At 37.8% G+C, this 23,635-nt stretch overlaps 1 protein-coding gene across 8 annotated transcripts in view; it reads right to left on the reverse strand.

The window, feature by feature from the left end:
* The window catches only part of GRIK1 (glutamate ionotropic receptor kainate type subunit 1), a 388,898-nt gene that overhangs the window by 144,480 nt on the left and 220,783 nt on the right, over positions 1 to 23,635 (reverse strand). For 6 of the 8 annotated variants that reach the window (XM_017541943.2, XM_037743256.1, XM_017541947.2 and 3 more), the window contains exons 2-3: positions 7,171 to 7,338; positions 3,366 to 3,623 (exon numbers count right to left, since the gene is read on the reverse strand). In XM_017541943.2, the coding sequence (XP_017397432.1) occupies positions 3,366 to 3,623; positions 7,171 to 7,338 (426 nt within the window). The remainder of the gene's footprint in view (positions 1 to 3,365; positions 3,624 to 7,170; positions 7,339 to 23,635) is intronic. The other 2 variants (XM_037743259.1, XM_037743258.1) reach the window with 1 other exon arrangement.

Here is a 23,635-nt window from a genome sequence, read left to right on the forward strand (position 1 = left end):
AGTAGTTTATCCAATGAACCAGAATGTCACCTGACAAATACCAGAGATAATGAGAAAAATGACTGACAAGTATTGATGAGGAAGCCAGGAGGGAAAGTGAGGTGAAAGAAGTGCATGAAAACCTAGACACCAAAACGAAGGAGTTGTAGATGTGAGCTGAACCCACTTCACATGTGTACAAAATTACAATTTTAGTTTTTAGCTCCATTGTTTTATCTTTTAAGACTGTAGCAGGTGAACCAGAGCCAAAAGGCCAAACCTAACCCAGCATATATTTTTGCAAATAAAGGTTTACTGGAACACACGAGGTCCATTTATTTACATATTGTCCGTGGGCTTGCTTGCTACTTTATCAGTGTGCAGTGGTTTTGACCAAGACCCCATGGCCATAAAGCCTCAGCACTTGGCTCTTCACAGATAAAGTTTGCTGATTCCTGTTCTTCAGCAACGGCTGTGGGTGCATTTCCCTGAGGCTGGCCTTGGGAAGGCAGAAACTGCTGAATATACCACACACTGCAATTGAGGCTTAGCTTCTTAGCTCTTTTTGCTGTGTGTGAAGTGATAGAAGCCAGGCTTCCACCAGGGTCTAATGAATCAGAAGGGATGTCCAATTGGCAGTGATTTCTCATTGCCTGGGTTAACCTCTGGATGTGGGAATCAGAGACAAGTAGGTGACTAACGGGAAGGACATCCAGGAAAGAGAAGAGAGATGAGGCAAGACAAAACTTTACTCCTCCTAAGAGTTCTCCAGAGTCTTTCAACATTTTAGCTTCTAGAGGACAGAATTCTGCTTGCTAGTATTCAGTGAATTGAATTTTGTCCTTAGAGACGTGCACACTGCTCCAATGGACTTCAATGGGAGTAATGGGTCATTTGGTCCCGCGACATCTGTGCTGGCTTCAGGCTATTTAACAAACTCCTAAACAAATCCCAATAAAGTGCTCTTTAATGGGTACTTAATTCTGGTGTAGGGCGCTAAGCACACCTAAATCCTTTCTTTTCCTTCAGGTTTACTAAGTTTCCTTCTTTTTATGGTGTGATAATTACTACAAGCAAGAACCCTGAGTCAAGCAGTATTAAACCCACTTAGAGTCACAGGGCTTCTGCTTTTATTGATCTCAGTTGACCTGTTTATTCTCTGGGTTCCAATTTAATGGCTCAATTGATTATTCATTTACATTTTTAATGTCTTTGTGGGTGAAAATCATTTTAACATAAATCATCTCTCACTAAATGAGCGACATGAAATCATTTTGGATTTTCAATTTCAACGAGTATTTATTGCGTCACTGAGCACAGGTGAACTTGACAAAGATGAAGAGGACATTTCAGTTTCTTGTAGAAGATGATAGAAAGGAAGTTTGGTTTTTGCTTTGCAAAATGAGTGTCACATACATGTGGCTCACCTGAAGTCAGAGAGTGGTTAGAATATCAATTTTTCCTTCATTTACTTACTAATTATATTTTGTCTAAATACAATTTGAAACCTACAGTGCCTACATCTTTAGTTGAACTCTTTCTTAAATTAAACCCAGGAGTTTCAATATTATTCATTGATATGTTTTCCTTTAGGATAACCCGGCTTTGCTTTAGAAATGGTGAGAGGTGATTATACTACATAGAACACAACATAATGAGATATAACCTGATTTTGAGCTCACAAAACTTTCTGTTTAACAAAAGTAGGCAACTTGCGAGATCTAACCACAATTATGATTACATGATATTCTTCTTCAAAGCCCTTTAAAATATGTGTGTGGATTTGATTAGATAATGATTTCTTCCTTCACAGCAAGCAGGTAAAGGTCTAAAAATATGGCTGCTTGTGGCTCACTCTTCTTGGTAGGACTGTTTTGAATACAATATTTATAAAGTATATAAGCCAGTCACTTAGAATCTTCACTTCTTTTTAAAATGAGTTGAGCCACAGAAAATGCATAAGTGCATATTTCCAACTATACTCGTCACTTTTATCTGACAATATAAAGGAACCAGAGTTTACCACCAAATAGAGGAGGCACATATTCATCCTTTGAGGAATAGTGTATGCTAGTGCTTGGTGAAAGGAGCAGTGAGAAACAAAACTGTTTGTGACAGTGCTTCACTTTACTAATTTTTACTTGTAATTTTCATAGTTTTATTACCAAATGTGTAGATCAAAAAAGGCAACTAATTTCGACTCTTGCAGAAAAAAAATTTATACAATCAATGGTATTATTCTATCCATGTGGAATTACTAACCTCTTTCCTCTATGTCAGGCTATGACAGGTGGCAGATTATAAATATCAGTAACATAAAATTCTGATGTTTGGAAATTTCCATTCTTACAGACATCTAAACAGATACTTGAAATATAACTTGGGATACAATGTTTTTGTTTCCAAAGTGCTAGTGAACCCTCTGGTAGTCTCAGAGAGCTTTAAAGAAGAGGGAAGTCTGCATGCGGTCAGGTCATGGAGAATGAGGGAGTTCACCACTGTGATGGTCATGCAGAGGATTATCCAAAGTGAGGTGCCAGCCTCAGAAAACAGGAGTCATTGAAAAAAGGATAGACTCTTCATCATAGCTCATGTGAAAGTATAGGCAGTGAGGGATGCTAGGGCGTGGGTTAATGGAAATGAAAATGGCTGGATGATGAAGAGTTTTGAATTAGAAGAAATTCAACTTTTTTATGTAGACAGTGGAGGGTTACTGCCCAACTTTAAATAAAAAGGGGCCTGAATGTCGAAAAATTCGGGACTATAAGCAGAAAGCAGAGGGGAGGTGCCAGTACAAGAAACTTCAAATGAGGGCAGGTCAGAATGACTGACGAGGACTGGATTCCAAGCAGCCATATTTTCATCCTGCACCCTAAATAAGCATGCGGAGCAATGCAAGCTTTATTAAGCGCTCGTCACTGGGGGTTCATGGTCCCTTTCCCATGAAAGCAACCTCTAAATGAATTTCTCTTTGTTAACCTATGTTGGAAACGTTTCTAAGCATTTACATGGCTACTTATCAAGTTGGAATCATATTCCATGGTCATTTTCAATTGTGGTCATAGTCTTATCAGAGCTGGAAAAATGAAAATACATGTTTAATATTGTGATTGGATTATAATATATGTTGATAAGGTGATATTTCTTTTTTTAAAAAAGTTCCCCTAGACTTGATGATAAAAGAATCATTAGATAGGATCAATAAACAAAAAGAAATGTGAATTATGTACACATGCATTGTTAAATTACTTTAGAATATTCAGTTAGCTTTATATAAAAGAGCACGTTTATGTGCTCCACCTGATGAGTTTAATGCCTATTTGATACTTTCGTTCTCTTTGTGCAGAGCAGACACGGCCAGGTGAGGTCTGGTGTGCGTCCCATACCTGTGCTGTCTTCATACACCACAGTCACTGTTTTCCAGTTGTAGTAGAGGACCAGATCCAGGATCGCCCTGCTGATAGCTGCATAATCTGGGTAAAGGTTGATGTAAAACAAATCTTTGTTGTCCACCGAGGGGTGTTTCCAGCGGGTCTGTATGTGCGGAACTTCGAGAGCATTGCAAATAGACTGCACGGCACTGACGGAGGAGCTATGGGAAGGGCCAAAGAGAGCAGCCACACCAAGAGCCAGCTGGTCACATGCTGTTGCCCAAGGACAAGGAGAGGATGGGGAGGGAGGGCAAAGAAAGGGGGAGAGAAAAAGAGAGTTCTTTGAATTTAATTGTTCTCTTTCATGATTCCTATTTTCAATGCAGCTATTGAAAAATCTTTTACAAGCCCTGTCTGTAGATTGAGGAAATATACTTGGTCCAACTTCCGACTTTCTTGAGCTACTAATATACTGATAGATGTAAACTTAGAACTGATTAGCCACAAGGCCAATTCACTGCTGGTTTCGCTTTATTACCTTTAATCAGATGGAGTCTAAATCCCTTGCTTGGTGTGGTGTTACCTGAAAGCACTCCTAGTTACCAACAAGCCCTTTGCCAAGTGAATGCTGTATGAATTAAGTTCTGTCATGCAGCAGGGTGGCAATGAAAATATTAATGTGGTTACAAAATTCAGAAGAAAGAGCCTCTGGGTAACTACACAGTGCTTTAGCTCCTATCTTCCCAAATCTCACAAAGAAGTTCCAGGTTATTGAAATACTGCTAGAGAATGTTCATAAGCAGTGCTTATGTCTGATTAATTTTAAAATAATGAAATAGCATAGCTTAAAAAGATCTTAGAAGACATTTGGTCCAACTCTCTCATTTCATAGACAATGGAGAGAGTTGTGGCCACTGGACAGGAGCTTTGGCTCAAGGTCAGCCACTTTCTACCCTGGTGTCAGAAATCAAGTCAATATCTATTGAAAAATTTACTTATAACATAAATGTATTTTTCTCATTATGATATTATAAACACTCACTGAGAGAATTTAGAATATTTAAAATGTAAGGATAAAAAGACTCTGTGATTAATCCTATCATTTTGGAATAATATCTATTAATATTTGGGAAAATTAGAATCATTATATAAATAGAGTTTGATACATTGCTTTCTTTAACGCTATAGCATGTCTTTTTTTCAGTCATTACAAATTCTTTAAAGTATGTTTTTAGTGTCTGTAGAATAGACCATTCCATGGGCATGTCATCATTTATTTAAGCATTCCTACAATATTAAACATTTGGCTCATGCCTATAATCCCAGCACTTCGGGAGGCTGAGACAGGCAGATCACTCATTGAGGTCAAGAGTTTGAGACCTTGCTGGCCATCATGGTGAAACACCATCTCTACTAAAAATACAAAAATTAGCCAGGTGTGGTGGTGTGCACCTGTATTCCCAAATATTTGGGGGGGGCTGAGACACAAGAATCGCTTGAACCCAGGAGGCAGAGGTTGCAGTGAACAGAGATAGTGCCACCGCACTCCAGCCAGGGTGATAGAGTGAGACTCTGTTTCAAAAAACAAACAAACAAACCCCTCCCAAAAACATTTAAGCTGCTCCTAATTTTTGGCTATTGTAAGTAATATTATAACACCTTAGTTCTTATGTTTTTCTCTACATCCTATGCTACTTTCTAAGAGTAGATTTCCAGAAGTTAAATTACCAGCTATAATTAAGGGGTACAGATAGTTTGAAGTCATTTGAAATATATTAACCAAATTCCCTTCCAGAAGGGCTGAGGCAGTTTGCCCTCTACCACCATGTAAAATAGTGCCTATTAATCTTACACTGGTAGGAATTAAATAAAAGCTTAAACACATTTTCCAATTTATATTTTAATTGTACAAATTTAGAACTGTCATCAGATAATTAAATATCAAATTAGCTAAATTAATAAATGAAATTTTATTATATTTTATAATAATATCCTACAAATAAAAATAGTTAGAAAAATGATATGGCTCTGTAGTTATCTGATATAGTTCAGAAAGAATAACTGATACAACATTGACAGCTATATTGCAGGTATCTAAGGAACAGCAAATGTTTACAAGGAAAACTTTCTTCTACCATGCTCTTTGGTAGTGAATTACTACATGAACTATGAAGATGTACAGTTTTGTGCATTACGTGCTGGAAGTATAAATTGTCATTGTCTTCAGAAGCTTATTTTCTGGTTATGTTTTCATTAGTTAGCCAAGTAAAATGACAGTATGGGAATGTGTAAACTGTTGTTCTATCTAGCATAAGAAATGGATTGAGATTCCTGTTAATATTTAGATCTTAGATACTAATATTACTTGACAGAAAATCAATCCTTTTGAATTCTGTTTGCCAGCAAATTACCAGTTTTAAGAAGCTTTGGAGTGTTTAATTGACAAGTATGCCAGGTACTTCAGATCACAAGAAAGCTTTCAATTTTTATGTGGCTTAGAGTTTCATTGCTAAATGTGGTTGGCTTTCAATGGTATTTGCTTAACAATGTATATGAGTGTCTGTGTCTGTTTGCATAGGGGTGTGTGTGTGTGTGATAAATCTGTCTCTACATTGTAGAGATAATTTATGTGAGGATGGCTTGCAAACTTTAAAATGCTGCATAAATATACAGTTTTATTATTTGTCCATAGAAAACTTAGACCTATATTATATCTCAAAGTCTACCCATCTTGAAAAAGAAAATATTTTCATACTTAAGTTATGCTATAGATATAAAAAGATGATTATGCTGTTAATTTTATATCTGTGCTCCTAAGAAAATAAGTTTTATATTTTGTTTGCAAAGAACACTAGAATTCTTATAGAAGGCTGTATCAGGTGGACATAACCTATGATTGAACTAGATTAATTCTATATGGAAACAACCAGCATTTAATTACCTGGAAATCAGCATAAACATGGTATTCATTTTATTTCATTTATTTGTGTGTATTTAGTAGGCAAGGATTCCTCTTTGAAGCAAAGAACCCCTCCTATTCTGGGGTGATGAGTAGCCTTTGTTTCCACATAAGCACTTCTATTTAGTGACTAGATAGTGTCCCTGTTAGGAGCCAACTCTGAACTATATGGAATGTGATCTTACTTCAAAGACTTGTCCCAGAATTGTCTAGAAGATGTCTAAACAAGCCCCACAATTCCAAATGAATCTTTCTGTGAGAGAAACCTTCCAGCCAGCATATGAATTAGATTATTTTTTAGGCTAGGCACTTGTCTTCAGTTCAGAAGAAAAAAGAGGATCAAATGCAGACGTTTCTCTCACAGGCTTTATCTTCATATTTCTATGATTTTGTGGAAACGAGTGAAAAGAAGTTGGGAGAACACTAGGTAAACTCAGTAGTTTACAACCTGTTAAAATTCAGGGTGTGAGTTATGTGTGTCCTGGGCATTTCCACATGCTCAGTGGATGTGACCTTCTACAATGTTTTATTTGACTGCACTGCACAATTTCATGGTGATATCTCAGCTTCAGGAAGGAAAAACAGATCAAGCTTGACATTTTCCATTCACAGCTGAACTAGTTAATCATAGAGTGGAGGGCACTGAAGGGTAAGCTAATCAGAAAGCCCAGTAAACAGTGCTCGGCAACATCCATTAGTTTAGTTCAGATTGCATTGATCAGTGACATCAAAGACCCAGATTTCCTGTGACCCATTTGCACAAGGATGTCCACTTTGAAAGAGGGCAGGTAGCAAAAAGAAGGTGACTTGGAGAGCAGACATATCACCCAAAGAAGCTTTTAAAAGTGGGAAAATAGTTACCTCTCCGTGAGGCTTCAAAACTATCAAAAAGGTTAATTCTCTGGATGTCATAGGTTAATGTGGTGTTAGGCATCAGGGTTCGGTTTCTGTTAATGCTGGTGACTGCAAACTTGAAAGCTAATTCTTCAACATTAACAGGCTCATTTTCCACTGTTTCAAAAATCCCTCCTGCAGAAGCAAAAGAGATGCATGAGAAGCATTAGTAACATGGTTCACATGTAAATTTTTTTTTTTTTTTTTTTGAGACAGAGTCTAGCTCTGTCGCCCAGGCTGGAGTGCAGTGGTGCTATCTCAGCTCACTGCAACCTCCACCTCTGGGTTAAAGCAATTCTCCTACCTCAGCCTCCTGAGTAGCTGAGATCACAGATGTGCACTATCATGCTCAGCTAATTTTTGTATTATTAGTAGAGATAGGGTTTCACCATGGTGGCCAGGCTGATCTCGAACTCCTGACCTCAGGTGATCCACCCTCCTCGGCCTCCCAAAGTGCTGGGATTACAAGTGTTAGTCACTGCGCCCAGCTAGTAAAAAGAAGAATGTAAATATACGAACAAAAGACCTCAAATGATAAATGGAGGAATAGTCAGAGCAGATCCCAAATCCAGGGCTAAAAAAGTTAAGTTTATCAGCATGCACCACACGCAGATAAATAGGACTAACTGCATATGTATGCTTAAAATTTTAAATCCAATGATGGACTATATTCCAAATATTTAGTGGCATAAAAACTTATAATATGGTGGAAAGCGATTTTCTATGGTGTGGATAAGAATTGCACTGTGCTTGACCTAAACATAATTTGAAGTGGATCCTAGTAGGATCATTCTTCTAGAATGAAGATCTTGCTATTCAGAAGATTAGCAAGACTCTAAGGGGATCATGTGGAGTTGATGGGATCAAAATGACATATACATACTCTTAGATTTTTCAGAATAAAAATATCCTTTTTTGTGCTTCATTGCTCAGAATTCTGATATCATATTCTAGTACTTTCCGAAGTGCACAAGAAGATTCAAAGAACTGTTTTTCTTTTCTTTTCTTTCTTTCTTTTTTTTTGGAAGTTGTTTAGTCTAAGGCAAACCTGCTTCTGATAACTGGAGAAATATGTTGCTTCATGGAGCAAGTGTACATGAGCTAGGCAGGCTCTGATAGCTTAAATGTGAGGATCTCGCTACAAGTAACAATACAAAATATTAGTGCTTAAAGCCTCATCAGAGAATTTAGCTCTGATTTTGCTTGAGACATTGGTCTTTGACAGCAATAATGTAAGTGTTGTTAACTGAATGTTTTTAAATGTTTTTTAAGAGATGTCCTAGAATTATTAATAGACACAGGTCATACAGTAGAAGCTTTCTTAACTGGTCTCCATTTAAGTTACTCCTGGATTGACGAATACTCCTTTTTTCTTTTGAAAATACATGTTAACTAATGCTCATGGAATGCTGAATACTTGTAACTAGCAGGCTGCTATTTTTTTTTTTTATCTACTCTCACAATTGAGTGACCCCTTTCGAAAAGCCAGTAGTAGGTTTTTTGCTGACTTGTCTGTGATAGATTGATTTACAAGTGCTCTAAGTTCTCTCTCCACTCAAAGGGGCAAAAAGAAGAATATAAAAAAATCTGAAATGAAAATCACAAATACGCATCATGAGCATCATTTGTGTGCATTCTTTGTTAGAAAGGGAACTCCAATAGACAGACTAATTCTAATAAATGACCCTGATCCTGCTTTGAAAAAAGCAATAAACACACATCTATAATGTTCCTGCTGAACTGACTTTATTAAATAACTACATTGTTGGGTTGTGAAAGTTAAGATAGTTTATAGTGAATTATTCTGGCTCCTTTTGGAAATATTTCTGGCTTTTATAGACTGATAATATGAGGCATTCATGTATAGATAATTTCTTTGTCTTCTGAGAAATCATAGTTGGAAACCATATGACAATACACCTACTATGCACCCACAGAAACTAAAAATTAAAAAAAGGAAAATTACAGGACAGAGTTAGTTAATAATATTAACCTTTACCTAAGGAGCCATATAAGACCTTTATTCTGAAATGAACATAAGGAAAAATATTTCCGTTCAAGTCAATTTGTGTTTTACTTTTGTCAGATAATTGTTGGGAGAGTCTTTGGAGTCAATTTTCAGTTTCTCTCAGAACTTTGGTGGATGCTCAACAGTGAGGTGACAATGTGACACAAAAGTCACTTGGTCACCAGAAGATGGATGTGAGGCGATCTTACTGCCACCATCACGGTGACCCACACAGAGGGCTGCTTGGTGATAGGGCTTCTTTGGTATTTATTAGCAATTACTTGTTTACTTGTCTATCTCCCCAACCCCACAGGGAGAGCCCTCATGTAGAGAGACTGTGTCTTACTCAGAATCAGCATTCTCGGGGAGACCAAGGCATCTTTAGGACAGTCAGACTACAGCCATTTAAGGGAAAAGTCAATTACTGGTGTGGATGTGAGCGCCATTCATCTGTATAGGGTAGGCTGGTTGGAGACAAAAAATACCTGAATAGGAAACAGAAGTTCTGAATTTTGAAACCTGATCTACCTACTACCTCTTTGAGAAGGATTTTTAAGAATAAGAAAGAAAATACTATGAAATAGCTCTTCTACATATGTTTAATTACACTCTATAAACTTCAAGGTAGGAGGTATTTTTTTCCATTTTTATAGATAAAAAAGTGAACACAAAGATTACACGTTATATCCTGCTTATTCCAAGTCACAGTCTTGTCTGGGACAGATTCAGATGTCTGAGTCTCCACATAATGTAAAAGTTTTCATTTCATCAAGTTATTTCTGCTCTTTGTTTCATACACGTGGGCTAATAATGTTGTCTTGCTTCCCTTGGAGAATTGCTCTATAAAGCAAATGATACAATGTAGTCAAAATATCCTGAAAACTCAAATATTCCCTAGAAATAAGTTTTTTATTATTGCACGTGGATAATGGAAATTAAAAAAAAAGGAGTTGGAACCAGCTTGTGAACTTCCTACTCAACTCAAAATTGTTCTTTTGTGACATAGTTATCTATCACATAAAGCTGAATGAACCTGGGTTTAAGAGAATTACACGTGTTTTCATTGTGTACTTGGGTAGTGTGCAGGTGAATTCTGTTTTGTCACTTTTAGAGCAATTTCTTTTCATTTTTTTCACCAAACAGGCATTATGAATAGTGTCATCAGCTCAAGACCCCATCACACTTTCTCCAAGAGAGGGTTGCTGATAAATGCAAAAAATCTACTGTGGTATGAGGTATATAGAAAGCTGGAGAAGCACCAAGAAAGTAAGATCTAACAGAAACAGAAGTTATTAATAGGAGCCAGACCATTACCTCATATATGGGCAGACTGTTTGAGGATCAGCCATTTCCTCCCTCCTTCCCCTCCCTATAGCTTCAAATACAACAAAATGGGATGTAGAGTCTTTGATAAGAAGAATAAAGGGGCATATAAGTAGGGGCCCTTGCATAATTTCCTCCACCTGTCTTTCCTTCCCTCCTTCTTTCCTTCCCTCCTTCTCTCTCTCTCTCTCCTTCCTCCCTCCCTCTTTCCCTCCCTCCCTTCCTCTTTCTCTTTCTTTCTTTCTTTCTTTCTTTCTTTCTTTCTTTCTTTCTTTCTTTCTTTCTTTCTTTCTTTCTTTCTTTCTTTCTTTCTTTTTTCTTTCTTTCTTTTTCTCTTTCTTGCTCTTTTTTCTTTCTTCTTTCTTTCTTTTCTTTCTCTCTTTCTTTCCTTTCTCTCTCTCTTTCTTTGTTTTTCTTCTTTCTCTCTCTCTCTTTCTGCCTCCTTCCATCCCTTCAACTTTTCCTTCCTTCATCCCTTTTACTTCTTTTATATAATAATTGTGAGTGTGAGCTGTCAATGAGGCTTCTGAAGTCTTTAGGGGTCTTCATATTGTGAACTTCTGGCCTCAGTCATGTGAGGGCCCATTGGTTTGAGATGAGAAATTCCTACCTTGTTCATCCCTCTGTTCGTCTTCCTCTCTCTCTCTCATTTGAGCCAAGCTGACTTCTTCTTCTAAAAATACAGTGGCATGGAAGGGTCAGGAAAGTAAAAAACAAAACTAGCTTAGGCTCAAGGAAGAGAGGCAAAGCTGCCCCTTCTCCTTATATTTTTGAAATTTCTCAAGCCAGGGCAGTGGGTGAAGGGAGAAAGCAGGGCTCTGAGAGCTCAGGATAAAGAACAAGGCTTTTCATTCTGCTGTAATTGTTGAGAAAGTAGAGCATGGCAGATGGAACGCAGGAGGGTGAGAAACCTCAAAATCGGCAGGCCTGGGTTTTCCATGTTCTCTGTCATTGCTTGTGTGTACCTGAAGCTTGAGAAGTATTGTTAAGCTACTTTTTGTCCTTTCTATGCTGTGGATCAGTTTGAGTGAGTACAGATCGTGTGCCAGTCTTTATAGACTGGAAATGGTTGGGCAGTAGTCCTCTGTCTGATCATCACTAGGAAGCTTGAACAAGTGTCAAAGGGCATGCTTAATATCTGCCTCACCAGCCTCTTCCCCACTTCACCCACCATTGTCCAAGCAAAGAGTCGGAAAGTGAAATAAGTTGGGCTTTTTTCTGAGTCATGAGCCTGTCTTTCTAGATGAATATTTGTGCCATTTAAAATGATAAGGGTAAAATCACACTGCTTGTAAACACCAGAGTAGATAAGAAATCTGAAAAAAGTGAATGCTTTTTTTCTTAATAAATGTTCATATTTAGGCTTCACTTAGGAGGGCCTTGCCTTGATTGCTCCCACTGTACTTTGCTGGGAAGGATAGATGCTGGTGTAAATAAGGCTGATGCTAAAACTGTCTGGCCCCCATACTCTGTGTTCCATCACCTGAGACAAGGTATGGTCACTAAACCAAGGGTATGAGACAATAAGGCCTGGACCTACATTCTGCAATAGCTTTGAAACTCAGATGTGACTTGTTTGTTTGTAAGTCACTGTTATGGACTGTATTGTGTCCTCCTTCAAATTTATATGTTGTAGGCCTCACCCTGGGTTCCTCAGAATGTGACCATATTTGGAAGCAGTGTCTTTAAAGCAGTGATTAGGTTACAGTGAGGCAGCTAGGGTGGGCCTTAATCCAGTCTGACTGGTCCTTATAAGAAGAGAAAATCGGGACACACAGAGATATACCAGGGACTTGTGCACACAGAGGAAAGGCCATGTGAGGGCTAAACAAGAAGGAGGCCATCTGCAAGCCATGGAGAGAGGCCTCCGGAGAAACCAAACCAGGCCACACCTTGATCTTGGACTTCCAGCCTCCAGAACTGAGAGAAATGAAGTGTTTCAGTTTAAGAGATACCCAGTCTATTAAAGTTGTTTAAGCCACCCAGTCTACGGTCTTTTTTTTTTCTAATGGCAAACCTAGCAGGCTAGTATATTTATCAGCATCTTCTTCCCCTGCCCCAAGGGCTTTGAAATTAAAAATGGATAATTTTAAAGGAACTCACATATATTCGAGTAATATTCTCTTCTAACAAGATTCTGACTCTACCACACAGTAATTTAAGATAAACTGATAGGAATTCACTTGAAATCTTGGTGTGTTTAGCAGAGTTCCAACACCACAGGAGCGTTTCTGTCTGTTTTGGGTAGACTCTTGAACCAGTGAGGTGCAGTGAGGACGTAGGCGGTTGTGTTTTATGACTACATGGACACAGATGGAAGCCACAGCTGGCAACATTCTGTATACCCAGCAGGTGGCCTTCAAGGGGGGATGGTGGTGCAGTGAAGGGTGCTCATAAAGCCTTTAGGGTTATGCCACATAATTCCACCTAGATTTACAGGAGAAATGTTCTCAATCACAAACCTACAACTGCTGGATCAATAACACATTCATTGTAGGCAAAGGATAACACTTAGAGAAGGCTAAGGTAAATGATGTGCTGTTTGTGAGGACACCAAAGGTAAACCCACAGCAATGGTTTCCAAACCTTCCCCTAATTCCACACCCTCTGTGGAGAATCATAATGCCAAAGGGGTGGAATTCAGCAATTTTTATATGAAAAGGACCATGCCTGGCTCTAGGTCTCACTGATTGACTTTTTTTTCAGGCTCCAAGGATACTTCCTAACTTGCTTTTCAATCACTGTTTCCATGGAACAGGGAGATATCCGAATCAACTCAGTGTAACACGGTAGAAATTGAAGCCATTGTTGTGGGCAAGAAACTTAAAGAGATGCAATTCCACTGCCACCTGATTCCATTGTCTCTAGATGAGTCGTGTGCTGAGAGATGAGTGAAAGTGTTAAAATTACCCTTTTCCTCCCCAAAGGAATTTCAGACAATGTTTTATTGTGCCAGAGAATCCATCTCTTTTAATGATAAAACACACACACACACACACACACACACACACACACAGGAAAATAATGGCTTCCTATCTTGCTCCTGTCAAAGGAATATATTGTTCTGATCAATTTACCTTGTAATAGTGAATATATTCCAATAATAACCATTGCGGAAATGCAATAGAATTACAGTCCACTGAGATTTAGTTGTTGTTTTTGTTTTACTTCAATTCATGGTTATATATATCATGTCCACGAGTCTACTGAATAACTCACTCATCCAATGATTTGTTCGTTCATTTGTAAAATGCTTGGCCCGATACTGTGTGAGGCACTGGGATGTGAGCAAGAGATACAAATCTGACTTTTGGAGCTTTTATTCTAGAAGGGGAATTGGTCATGAACAGGAAGACTGGCATTGACATGTCAGCATGAGAGGTGAGAAAAACCCTTGCTGGGAGGGCAACTTTTGAGCAAAAGCCTGAATGGAATGAGAAAATCACTCTAAAGATATTGGGAGAAGAGCATTGCAGCCAGGGGAAATATAATGTCTAAGGTGGGAGCAGCCTAATGCTATTTTTGAGGAAGAGTGAGGCTGAAGTTGGGTGAGCCAGGCTTGGACTGGTAGAAGATGAGCCTGGAGAAGTGATAGGTGGATTGGAGCAGATCACAGAGGGCCTTAGGGGAGGTCATAGGACTTCGGGTTTTATTCTGGGTGAAGTGGGAAACACTGGCTATCTTTGGGCAGAGGAGTGAAATGATATGACGTATTTCAAGAGAATCAAGCTGGCTTCTGTATTAAGAATGGACTGGCAAGAACAAAGCACAGGAAGGTCTGCCCTCGGAGCTGTTGCAATAATAGGCTATTGCAGTAAGAGTCTGTTTCAATAATCCAGGTGAGTGATGATGATGGCTTTGTACAGATAAGTGGGATTGAGACGTGACAAAAAGTGTTGAACTTTAGATAAAATCTGAAGGGCTTTGGCAGGATTTGCTGATGAAGCATAAGTGAGAGGAAGGGAATCAAGGATAACATCAGGTTTTTGGCTTGATTTGCCATTGACTAAGACAAGGAACGATGCAGAAGGTGCCTGACTTGGGACATGATTCTTTCGTGGTGCCTATTAGAAGTTCAAGTGAAGCCATCATCCTTAGCAAACTAATGTAGAAACAGAATACCAAAGACCATGTGTTATCATGTATAAGGGAGCCAAATGATGAGAACACATGATAGAGGGGAACAACACACACTAGGGCCTATTGGGAGGCGAAGTATGGGAGGAAAGAGAGGATCAAGAAAAATAACTAATGGGTACTAGGCTTAATACTTGGGTTATGAAATTATCTGCACAGCAAACCCCCCATGACACACATTTACCTATGTACAAAACTGTCCATGGACCCCTGAACTTAAAATAAAAGTTTTTTTTAAAAATATCTAAGTGGAGAGGCCAGCTGTGAAGTTAGATATACCAATGTGGATCTTATGAGGGAGAGGTTGGGCCTAGACATAGAAATCTTGGAGTCATCGCCATAAAGGTGGCATTTAAAGCCATGAGACTGAATGGCATCACCCAGGAGTAAGTGTAGATTTAAAGAGGCAGACCCAACACTTTGGGAGACCAAGGCAGGCAGGTTACTTGAGTCCAGGAGTTTGATACCAGGCTAGTCAACATGGCAAAACCCTGTCTCTACTAAAAATACAAAAATTAGCTGGGCATGGTGGTTGACACCAATAATCTCAGCTACTGAGGAGGCTAAGGCAGGAGAATCACTTGAACTCAGGAGCCAGAGGTTGCAATGAGCCGAGATTGCACCACTGCACTCCAGCCTGGGTGACAGAGCGAGACTTCATCACATAAAATGAAAAAACAAAACAAAACAAAAAAAGAGGCAGATACTGGAGTGACGCAGCCACAAGCCAAGGAATGCTTGAGGCCACCAGAAGCTGGAGGAGGCAAAGACATGAATTTCTCATAGACCTCTCAGAGAAAATAAGACCCTACCAATTCCTGGATTGAGAAAATAAGACCCTGCCAATCCCAGACTTCTGGCCTCTGGGATCTGTGAGAGTATAAATTTCTGTTGTTTTAAGCCACTGTTTCTGGTAATTTGTGATGGTAGCCACAGGAAAGTAATGCAGTATCTCAATTGTCTTCAGAAAGTTTTCATATTGGTCTCTTTTAATTAATGTATTTCTTTCCTCTTTGTAAAATGTTATTTTATTCAGTTCTTCAGATAGCAATTTTTAACTTTCTAGCATGATTTTGCAAATATGGCATATAGCTGTACTGCACAACACATCGAGTTCTTTTGTTTATGCTGTTTTCCTATTTAATTCTGAATGTGACAGGGCCAAGATACTGCATGTATTCTAAGAAAGCTTGCTTGCTTCCTTAACTAACTTCTGTGTGCCTGTTGTGATGATCTGTGAGGTCATCCAGGAAGAAAGGTGGGCATGGAAAGCTTTCATAGTGTTGACTCCTGTTTTGCATTCCTATGGAATAATAACCATTCCAGAAGCTATCAACAGAAAGTGAGATGGCAATTTGATCTATTCCTTTGTTGATAGCTGCTCCTTAAATATACAATATTCTATTGCCTCTCTTTATTGCCACATCCGTAATTCTAGTTTATTACATCATAAGCATTTACTATAGGCCTATATTTACTGCACCTTTAAATCCAAGGCTCCAGATTTAAATTCTAAGATTCCCTTAGATAAATGCTCTCTTCCTTACTCAGCTTTCTTACTTTTGTTGTATCTTTAGAGCCCAACACATTCTTGGTAAAGAGCCCATGCTAGATGGATTTGGATGGGAAGCAAGTGTTTCTTGACCTGACGGAAAGTGAATGGACAGAAGAGGTTGGATTTTTACCTTTCAGAAAGTCCCAGCCAAGAACAGAGCTGTGGATAAGGACAAGGACAGCTTCAATGGGTCTGGCTCTAACCCAGCCTGCTGTAAGTGTCTTCAGATATTAGTGTCCTTTGAGGAGGGAGAATGGGATTTGATGTCACTTTTGAGACAATAACCACATCCAAGCTCACTCCTTGATGCCTTAAAGAGATTTGCATTAATTCACTAGGAATGGCCTTTGAGGAATAAGAAAATATGGAGCAAGGAATTGTGGATACACTTCAGAGAGTAGCCAGTAAGAAAGAAACTATGGATTATGGGCAGTTTAGTGAATAGTACTAGTAATTTTCCTTAATAAATTTGAGTTGCACGATAAGACTACCCGAAGTCAAAGTTATTCTTCCAGTGTTATTCAATACTCATTTTCACTCATTAATGATGACAATTTATTAACTCATTAAACATTATTAGCCATCTATTAATGTCTAAGACTATGCTAGCTCCAGTGGAAAACACAAATATGAAAAATACTTGGTTCCTGCCCTCAGCAGAGCTTCTGGTCTTTTACGATAGGTTGCCTTACTGGTGTAGAGTACAGAAAAAGAAAGCAGGTGCAGCAGTCAATTATTCTATCAACAAAGCAAAAAGCCTGCTTTTTGTCTCTTCCTATGAGGAATCTTTCCCAATTCCTCTAGCCAAAGGTGAACTCTCCTTTTCTTTTGGTCACGTAAAATCTACTATGTATTTCAAGGAATTTATTTTGGTGTAAAATAAGCCTACATCCTGCTCTGCCTGTTCCTTGAAGATAGGAACAGTGTTTGTTGGAATGTGCCCTCTTCTTCAGAGCTAAATGCAGTGATTTGGTCATAGTATGTTGTCCCCAGTAAATGGTCCTTCAGTTGAACTTATTCCCCTCCTTGTGCCTTAACACTATGCCCCACAAACTAGTTTGTTTTGCTAAGACAGAGGCCTATGAGGTAGGTAGGAAAGATGGAGGGTGGTTATTGAGGTCTGTAGTGAGACTGCCTGACTTTTTCCATTACTGCCTTTTTAGCAATTATTTCTCACTCTCTCTCGCAACTATTACGGCCCATTGTCCCCAAGCACTTTCAGAGCTTACTTTCATCAGGCTGCCAGCTCCTTAATGTCATGGAGGACTGGCTCATCTCCTATTCAACTGCAGATTTCAGGCAAGACCAAGGAATGCTGCCAAAGAATTCATGCCAAACTTTTATTCTTATGAAAGTCTGTGATCACTTTAGTGTCTCTTGAGAGCAGTTAGAGTTTTAGCTTTTAACATCTCATTTAAATGACACATATTCATGCTGAAGAGCTCATGATTCTATTTATCTACTTATTAATTAAATGAGTAGAATATGATAAGTTCACAACCTGTGGTTCCAGGGAAGCTATATTGTGTTTCATCCCAATTTTCTAGTTTTCTTCTTCTCTATTTCTGTTGTTTTTCAACGTGAATTTTCTTGCTGAGAAGGAGATATTGCTGTTAAAGATTAGAACTGATGTTTGAAACAAAAACAAATGGATGTTCACAGCTCCCACAGAGCAATATCTACCATGTGTGTGCATAGATGTTGCCCATGAGATGTTATACATAAGGAGAGTTTAGTGGTCAAATACATTTGGGAGGCACTGATTCATTTCATCCTCTTCAAAAGTCATACCATGTCTCTCAGGAGTTCTGCAGCAAAGAAAACAATTTGACTGTTTAACTCAGTATCCCTCAAATTCATTTGATGACAGGACAGTTTTCTTTGTAACTGTGACATGCAATGGAATTTTTGTCTTAACAAAGACATTTTGAAAAGTTTGATCCAGAGATCTGCTCTTTTTGGGAGAGACTCAGATAATTTTTCAGGCTTAAATATTGTTTTTGTGCTCATTTTAATGAAAAGTTAGGCATCAGTTTCTTGATCAGAAATAAAACCTCTCATTATGACACTACTTTTTATCTAATTCATATCAGATTTACGCCATAACATTTTACCTCATTTTTTCATTTACAAAAATAACCTAAGCTTTAAGATGGTCTGTATGTCTATGAAAAAGAGCATCTTTTAGTCAATCATATCTCACAGATATGTTGAAGGCAAAGTGCATGTCCTTGACATTTAATGTAAATATTTAAAATGCATTTGCTATATTCTCTTCTCTTTCTTTCTTTCTTTTTTTGTGAGATGGAGTCTTGTTGTGTCGCCCAGGCTGCAGTGCAATGACATAGTCTCGGATCACTGCAACCCCCGCCTCCCGGGTTCAAACGATTCTCCTGTCTCAGCCTCCTGAGTAGCTTGTCCTCTAGGTGTGTGCCACCACACCCAGCTAGCTTTTTCATTTTTAGTAGACATAGGGTTTTGCCATGTTGGCTGGACTGGTTTTGAACTCCTGACCTCAGTTGATCTGCCTGCCTCAGCCTCCCAAAGTGTTGGGATTACAGGCATGAGCCACTGTGCCTGGCCTCTTTCTTAATATTCCTTCTTAACATTTTCCATTTGTTTTTTAAACATCTCTGTATATTTCTAACTGTTTCAGTATTTGAAACAAAAAAACCCCTATCTTTTTAATAGCATTTTTCATTTACTGATTTAAAAAATTGTGCAAAATGATATACCAGGCAACAACCATGTCGTAGAACATCTAAAAAGGTTACAGAATCTCAGATGTAAGCATTTACATATTTACCACAATCCTTTTCCTTTAAAGTGTCTGATTGAAACTCTGTATTTATTATTGTTCATAAGTTGCCCAAGAATCCAGGAGGTACTTCAGGTACTAATATCTTCCTAGATTTCTAGTTTCATTCTAAGATCCAATACTTTAAAATGAACTGAGAGTTTGCATTCACATGAATAATGAATGAGTTCAATGAAAGTTATTTTTCAGAGAAAATTTCTTTGTGAAGTAGTTAGGTCCCAGATGAAAAGAGATAAGCTTGACTAATACAGATATCCAGGAAAGCTTCAGGTTGATCGAAAATAAAGCACAGTTAAACATCATATCACAGAGGGATCTGTGTTCAGAATGCTGCAAATAAGAACTTTTGAAAATACACACCATTTATTTTTAAAATAGTAACGTCTTAAAGTCCACTTGACTGCTCAATGCATTTATTTTTAAATATGCTGCACTCTGTGAACTCCCACAATGGATATTTAAGGCATTTTACTTTCTGGTGTGTCTGATGTGTGCGGAGACATTTTTTATTCTAAATAATTTTATTTTAAAAGCACACATATATTTATAAATTGAGTAATACATTGAAAGAAAGGGGGAAAAACAAGACACAACCTTAACATTGTGAAACAATCACTATTAACAGTTTGGTGAATTTCCTTCTATTCTTTTCCTACACATATGTGAATTTTCTCTGACATAGTTAAGATGACTCTACGCTATTTCCTCCCTCCCTCCCTCCCTCCCTCCCTCCCTCCCTCCCTCCCTTCCTTCCTTCCTTCCTCCTCCCTCCCTCCCTCTCTTCTTCCCTCCCTCTTTCTTCTCCTTTTCTGTTCTGTTCTGTTCTTTTTTCTTTTCTTTCTGAGACAGTGTTTCACTCACATTGCTGAGGCTGGAGTGCAATGGCATTATCTCAGCTCACTGCCTCCAGGGTTCAAGTGATTCTCCTGCCTCAGCCTGCCTAATAGCTGAGATTATAGGGATGTGCCACCACACCCACCTAATTTTTGTATTTTTAGTAGAGCCAGGGTTTCAGCATGTTGGCCAGGCTTGTTTCAAACTCCTGACCTCAAGTGATCCACCTGCCTCGGCCTCCCAAAGTGCTGGGATTACAGGTGTGAGCCACCATGCCTGGCCTGACTCTATCCAATTTTTTCCTGTCATTTTCACATAGGCACCCCTTCCTGAACATAATTCACCTTTTTAATGGCCGCCTAATATTTCATTGTCTGGATATGTCACAGTTTTCTCAATCTACCCCACTTTGTTGGGTAAGTTGTCAAAGCTTCGCTGTTATAAATTCTATTGTGATTGAAATTAAGCATTTTTCATGTTTTTACTTGGAGAAAGTAAAATGCCTTGTAATTATGAAACATTAGGTACGAACAGTTGAGGCTTTTATTATATATTGCTACATGGACCTGCAGAAGTGAAGGCTGAACAATTTATATGTGCATCTGACCACCATGTAGAAATGCCCTGATAGGCTTCCCTTTATGGGTAACCTGACCTTTCTCTCTGGCTGCCCTCAGTATTTTCTCTTTCATTTCAACCCTGATGAATCTGGCGATTATGTGCCTTGAGGTTGGTCTTCTTGAGGAATATCTTTGTGGTGTTCTCTGTATTACCTGGAGTTGAATATTGTCCTGTCTTGCTAGGTTGGGAAAGTTTTCCTGAATGATATCCTGAAGCATATTTTCCAGCTTCGATTGATTCTCTTGGTCACATTCAGGTACACCTATCAAATGTAGATTAGGTCTTTTCACATAGTCCCATATTTCTTGGAGACTTTGCTCGTTCTTTTTTATCCTTTTTTCTCTAATCTTGTCTTTTTGTTTTATTTCATGAAGTTGGTCTTCGACCTCTGATTTCTTTTGCTTGATCAATTCGGCTGTTAAAACTTGTGCATAGTTCACGAAGTTCTCGTGTTTTTCAGCTCCATTAATTCACATATATTCCTCTCTAAATTGTGTTATTGTTAACATTTCGTCAAACCTTTTTTCGAAGTTCTTAGTTTCTTTGCATTGGGTTAGAACAAGTTCTTTTAATTCCCAGAAGTTTCTTATCATCCACTTTTTGAAGCCTGCTTCTGCTAATGGAACCCAGTCTTTCTCCATCAGGCCTTGTTCTGTTGCTGATGAGGAACTGTAATCCCCTGTAGAGGGAGAGGCGTTCTGATTTTGTGTATTCTCAGACTTTTTAGGCTGGTTTCCTCCCTTCGTTATAGATTTATCCATCTGTGGTCTTTATAATTACCGTCTTTATAGTTGGGTTTCTGAATGGACGTCCAACTTGTTGATTCCCGGCACTAGAATCTGAGCAACCCACTGTGCCGGCCAAAACAGCGGCTTTAAGATTGATGGTGCTTTTCTGACTCTGCACCAAGAACCACCGCTCCAAGGCAGCGGCAAAACTGCCTCACCAGCCTCAAGAGTCTCTCTGGCGACACGTGGGGTTCCTCTGCTGGGAATCTCCTGGTGTGTGAGCAACAAAAGTTGATCTGAAAGTGTGGCGTCCTCTTGTTCTCTGCGCTTTCGGTGGGAGCTACAATCCCGAGCTGCTAGTGATCAGCCATCTTGGATCTCTCTCCCTATGCTTTAAAAAAATTTGCTAAAGCATTTGGTTTATGTATTTACTTCTCTTTGTAACCCTGGCTTATTTCACACATTTTATTGTGGATATTTACTTTTTTGTTATTTTATAGATATTTTTAAATGCACACATTACTTTCTCATTGACTCAAAAGTTGGATATATTTTTAAACTTCAAAAGTTTGAAGATTTTGTAAATTATTTTCTAATTAAAAACAAAGTAGCTCAAGTACATTACTGAAAGTAAAAAGAAAACTTTTGTGAACTTTTTCTTTTTTGAAAATAAAAAAAGGAGAAAAAATAATCATTTAAAATTCTACGACCTAGAAAGTTAATGATATCAAGATTTAGGTGTATTTTCTTCCAATATTTTTTGCTATGTGCATTTATAAATACACACACCTATTTATAAATACACATAGCAGAAAAAGGTGTGTATATATAGATATATATAAACACACCTATTTATAGATACACATAGCAAAAAATATATACACATGTGTGTATACACACACACACATCCTAGAATCACATTGCATATAAAATGTTGTAATTTTGTGTTTTTTCTTAACAGCATTTTCCATGTTATTTAATATTTATTAATAAAATTTAATTTTAATATTTAATAGAATATAATTTTAGTGATGTACAATAGTCCTCCTAAAAACATAAAAGTGTATTGAGATAACTCTATTGCTAGACATTATCTTCATTTTCAAATTTTTGCTATAAAAATAACATTTCGATGAAGATATTCTTGTGAATAAAATGGTATTGGTACATATCTTTGTTTTCTAAATTCTTTTATACAAAATAACATATTATGAAGAATGTGTTCATTTTTCAAGAATGTGTTCATTTTCTTGATGCATGTCACCTGATTGTCTTCTGGAAAGATTACATTAACTTATATGCCTACCACGAGTGTGTGAAAGTGCACATTTCTTTAAATTTCCAAGTATTGTAAATAAAAATAAATCAACTTCAGAGGAAAAAACTTTGCAGTTGATGGCTATTTAAATTCACATTTCATTGATTATTAATGAAGCTGAACATTTTTCAGCAATGATTTTATTGGATGCCTTCTTTGTAGTTCTTAAGTCTTTGTCTTGCCCATTTTGAATATTTATATTTATCTTCTTTTGCATTTATGCATTAAGGAAAGAGACTGTCTTCTCACTGACACTTTTTCTAGTTTGCAATGTCTTGTAACTTCGCTTGACCTCTTTTTCTGATCATGACATATTTATAGTTTTATTTAATTCAATCTATCTTCTTAGAGTGAAGATATTTCCTCTACCACCTTTTGGAAATGTATTTTTATTTTTGTTTTGCTTCCCACTCATGCTTTCATACCACTGTTCAGATTGAGGTAACAGTGGCCTTGTTATGCTATGTTGACAGCTGAGTGTTTCAACATGTGCTAGTGTTTCTCTTGCTGGACTTTTGTACGAGGACCAGCAATAAATTAGTCTGTCTCTCTTCAGGTACCCAACCTTCAGATTGAAAGCTCAGCAGCTGTCAGCACACTGCCTTTCATCATATTGATTAGAGAAATAGACGGAGCTATATCCAGTGATAAGAGTGAAGGAGATACAGAGAAGAGTGGAGATCTAAAACAAAAATTCTTTATGGAATTCAGGTCTCTCCTTCTTGTTATTTCTGGGGTCCAGCCACATACTTGTACTTGCATCTTAATATCCATAAAATACACTCTCTTTTTAGTTTAATTTGATTTGGATTTTTGTTAAATGCAACCATAGTCGTAATTGATATTTTATTTTTGTGTTTTTTCCATTGCTGTAATGCTTATAAAATTATTCTCTGCTCTATGATCAGAAACATGTTGCTTAATATTGTTTCCTGCAGATTGAAAAATATTTAGTGCTGTAATGCATTTGGAATTTATTTTGAGGCATGGCATGTGGCAATAATCTTTGTTTTTTGAAATAGGTAACTGACCATACATACATTAAGAAATATGCCATAATAAAATAAACTTTTTTTTTTTTTTTTTTTTT

The sequence above is a fragment of the Cebus imitator genome, unplaced genomic scaffold (assembly GCF_001604975.1).
Source record: "Cebus imitator isolate Cc_AM_T3 unplaced genomic scaffold, Cebus_imitator-1.0 Scaffold138, whole genome shotgun sequence".
NCBI classification, from domain to species: domain Eukaryota; kingdom Metazoa; phylum Chordata; class Mammalia; order Primates; family Cebidae; genus Cebus; species Cebus imitator.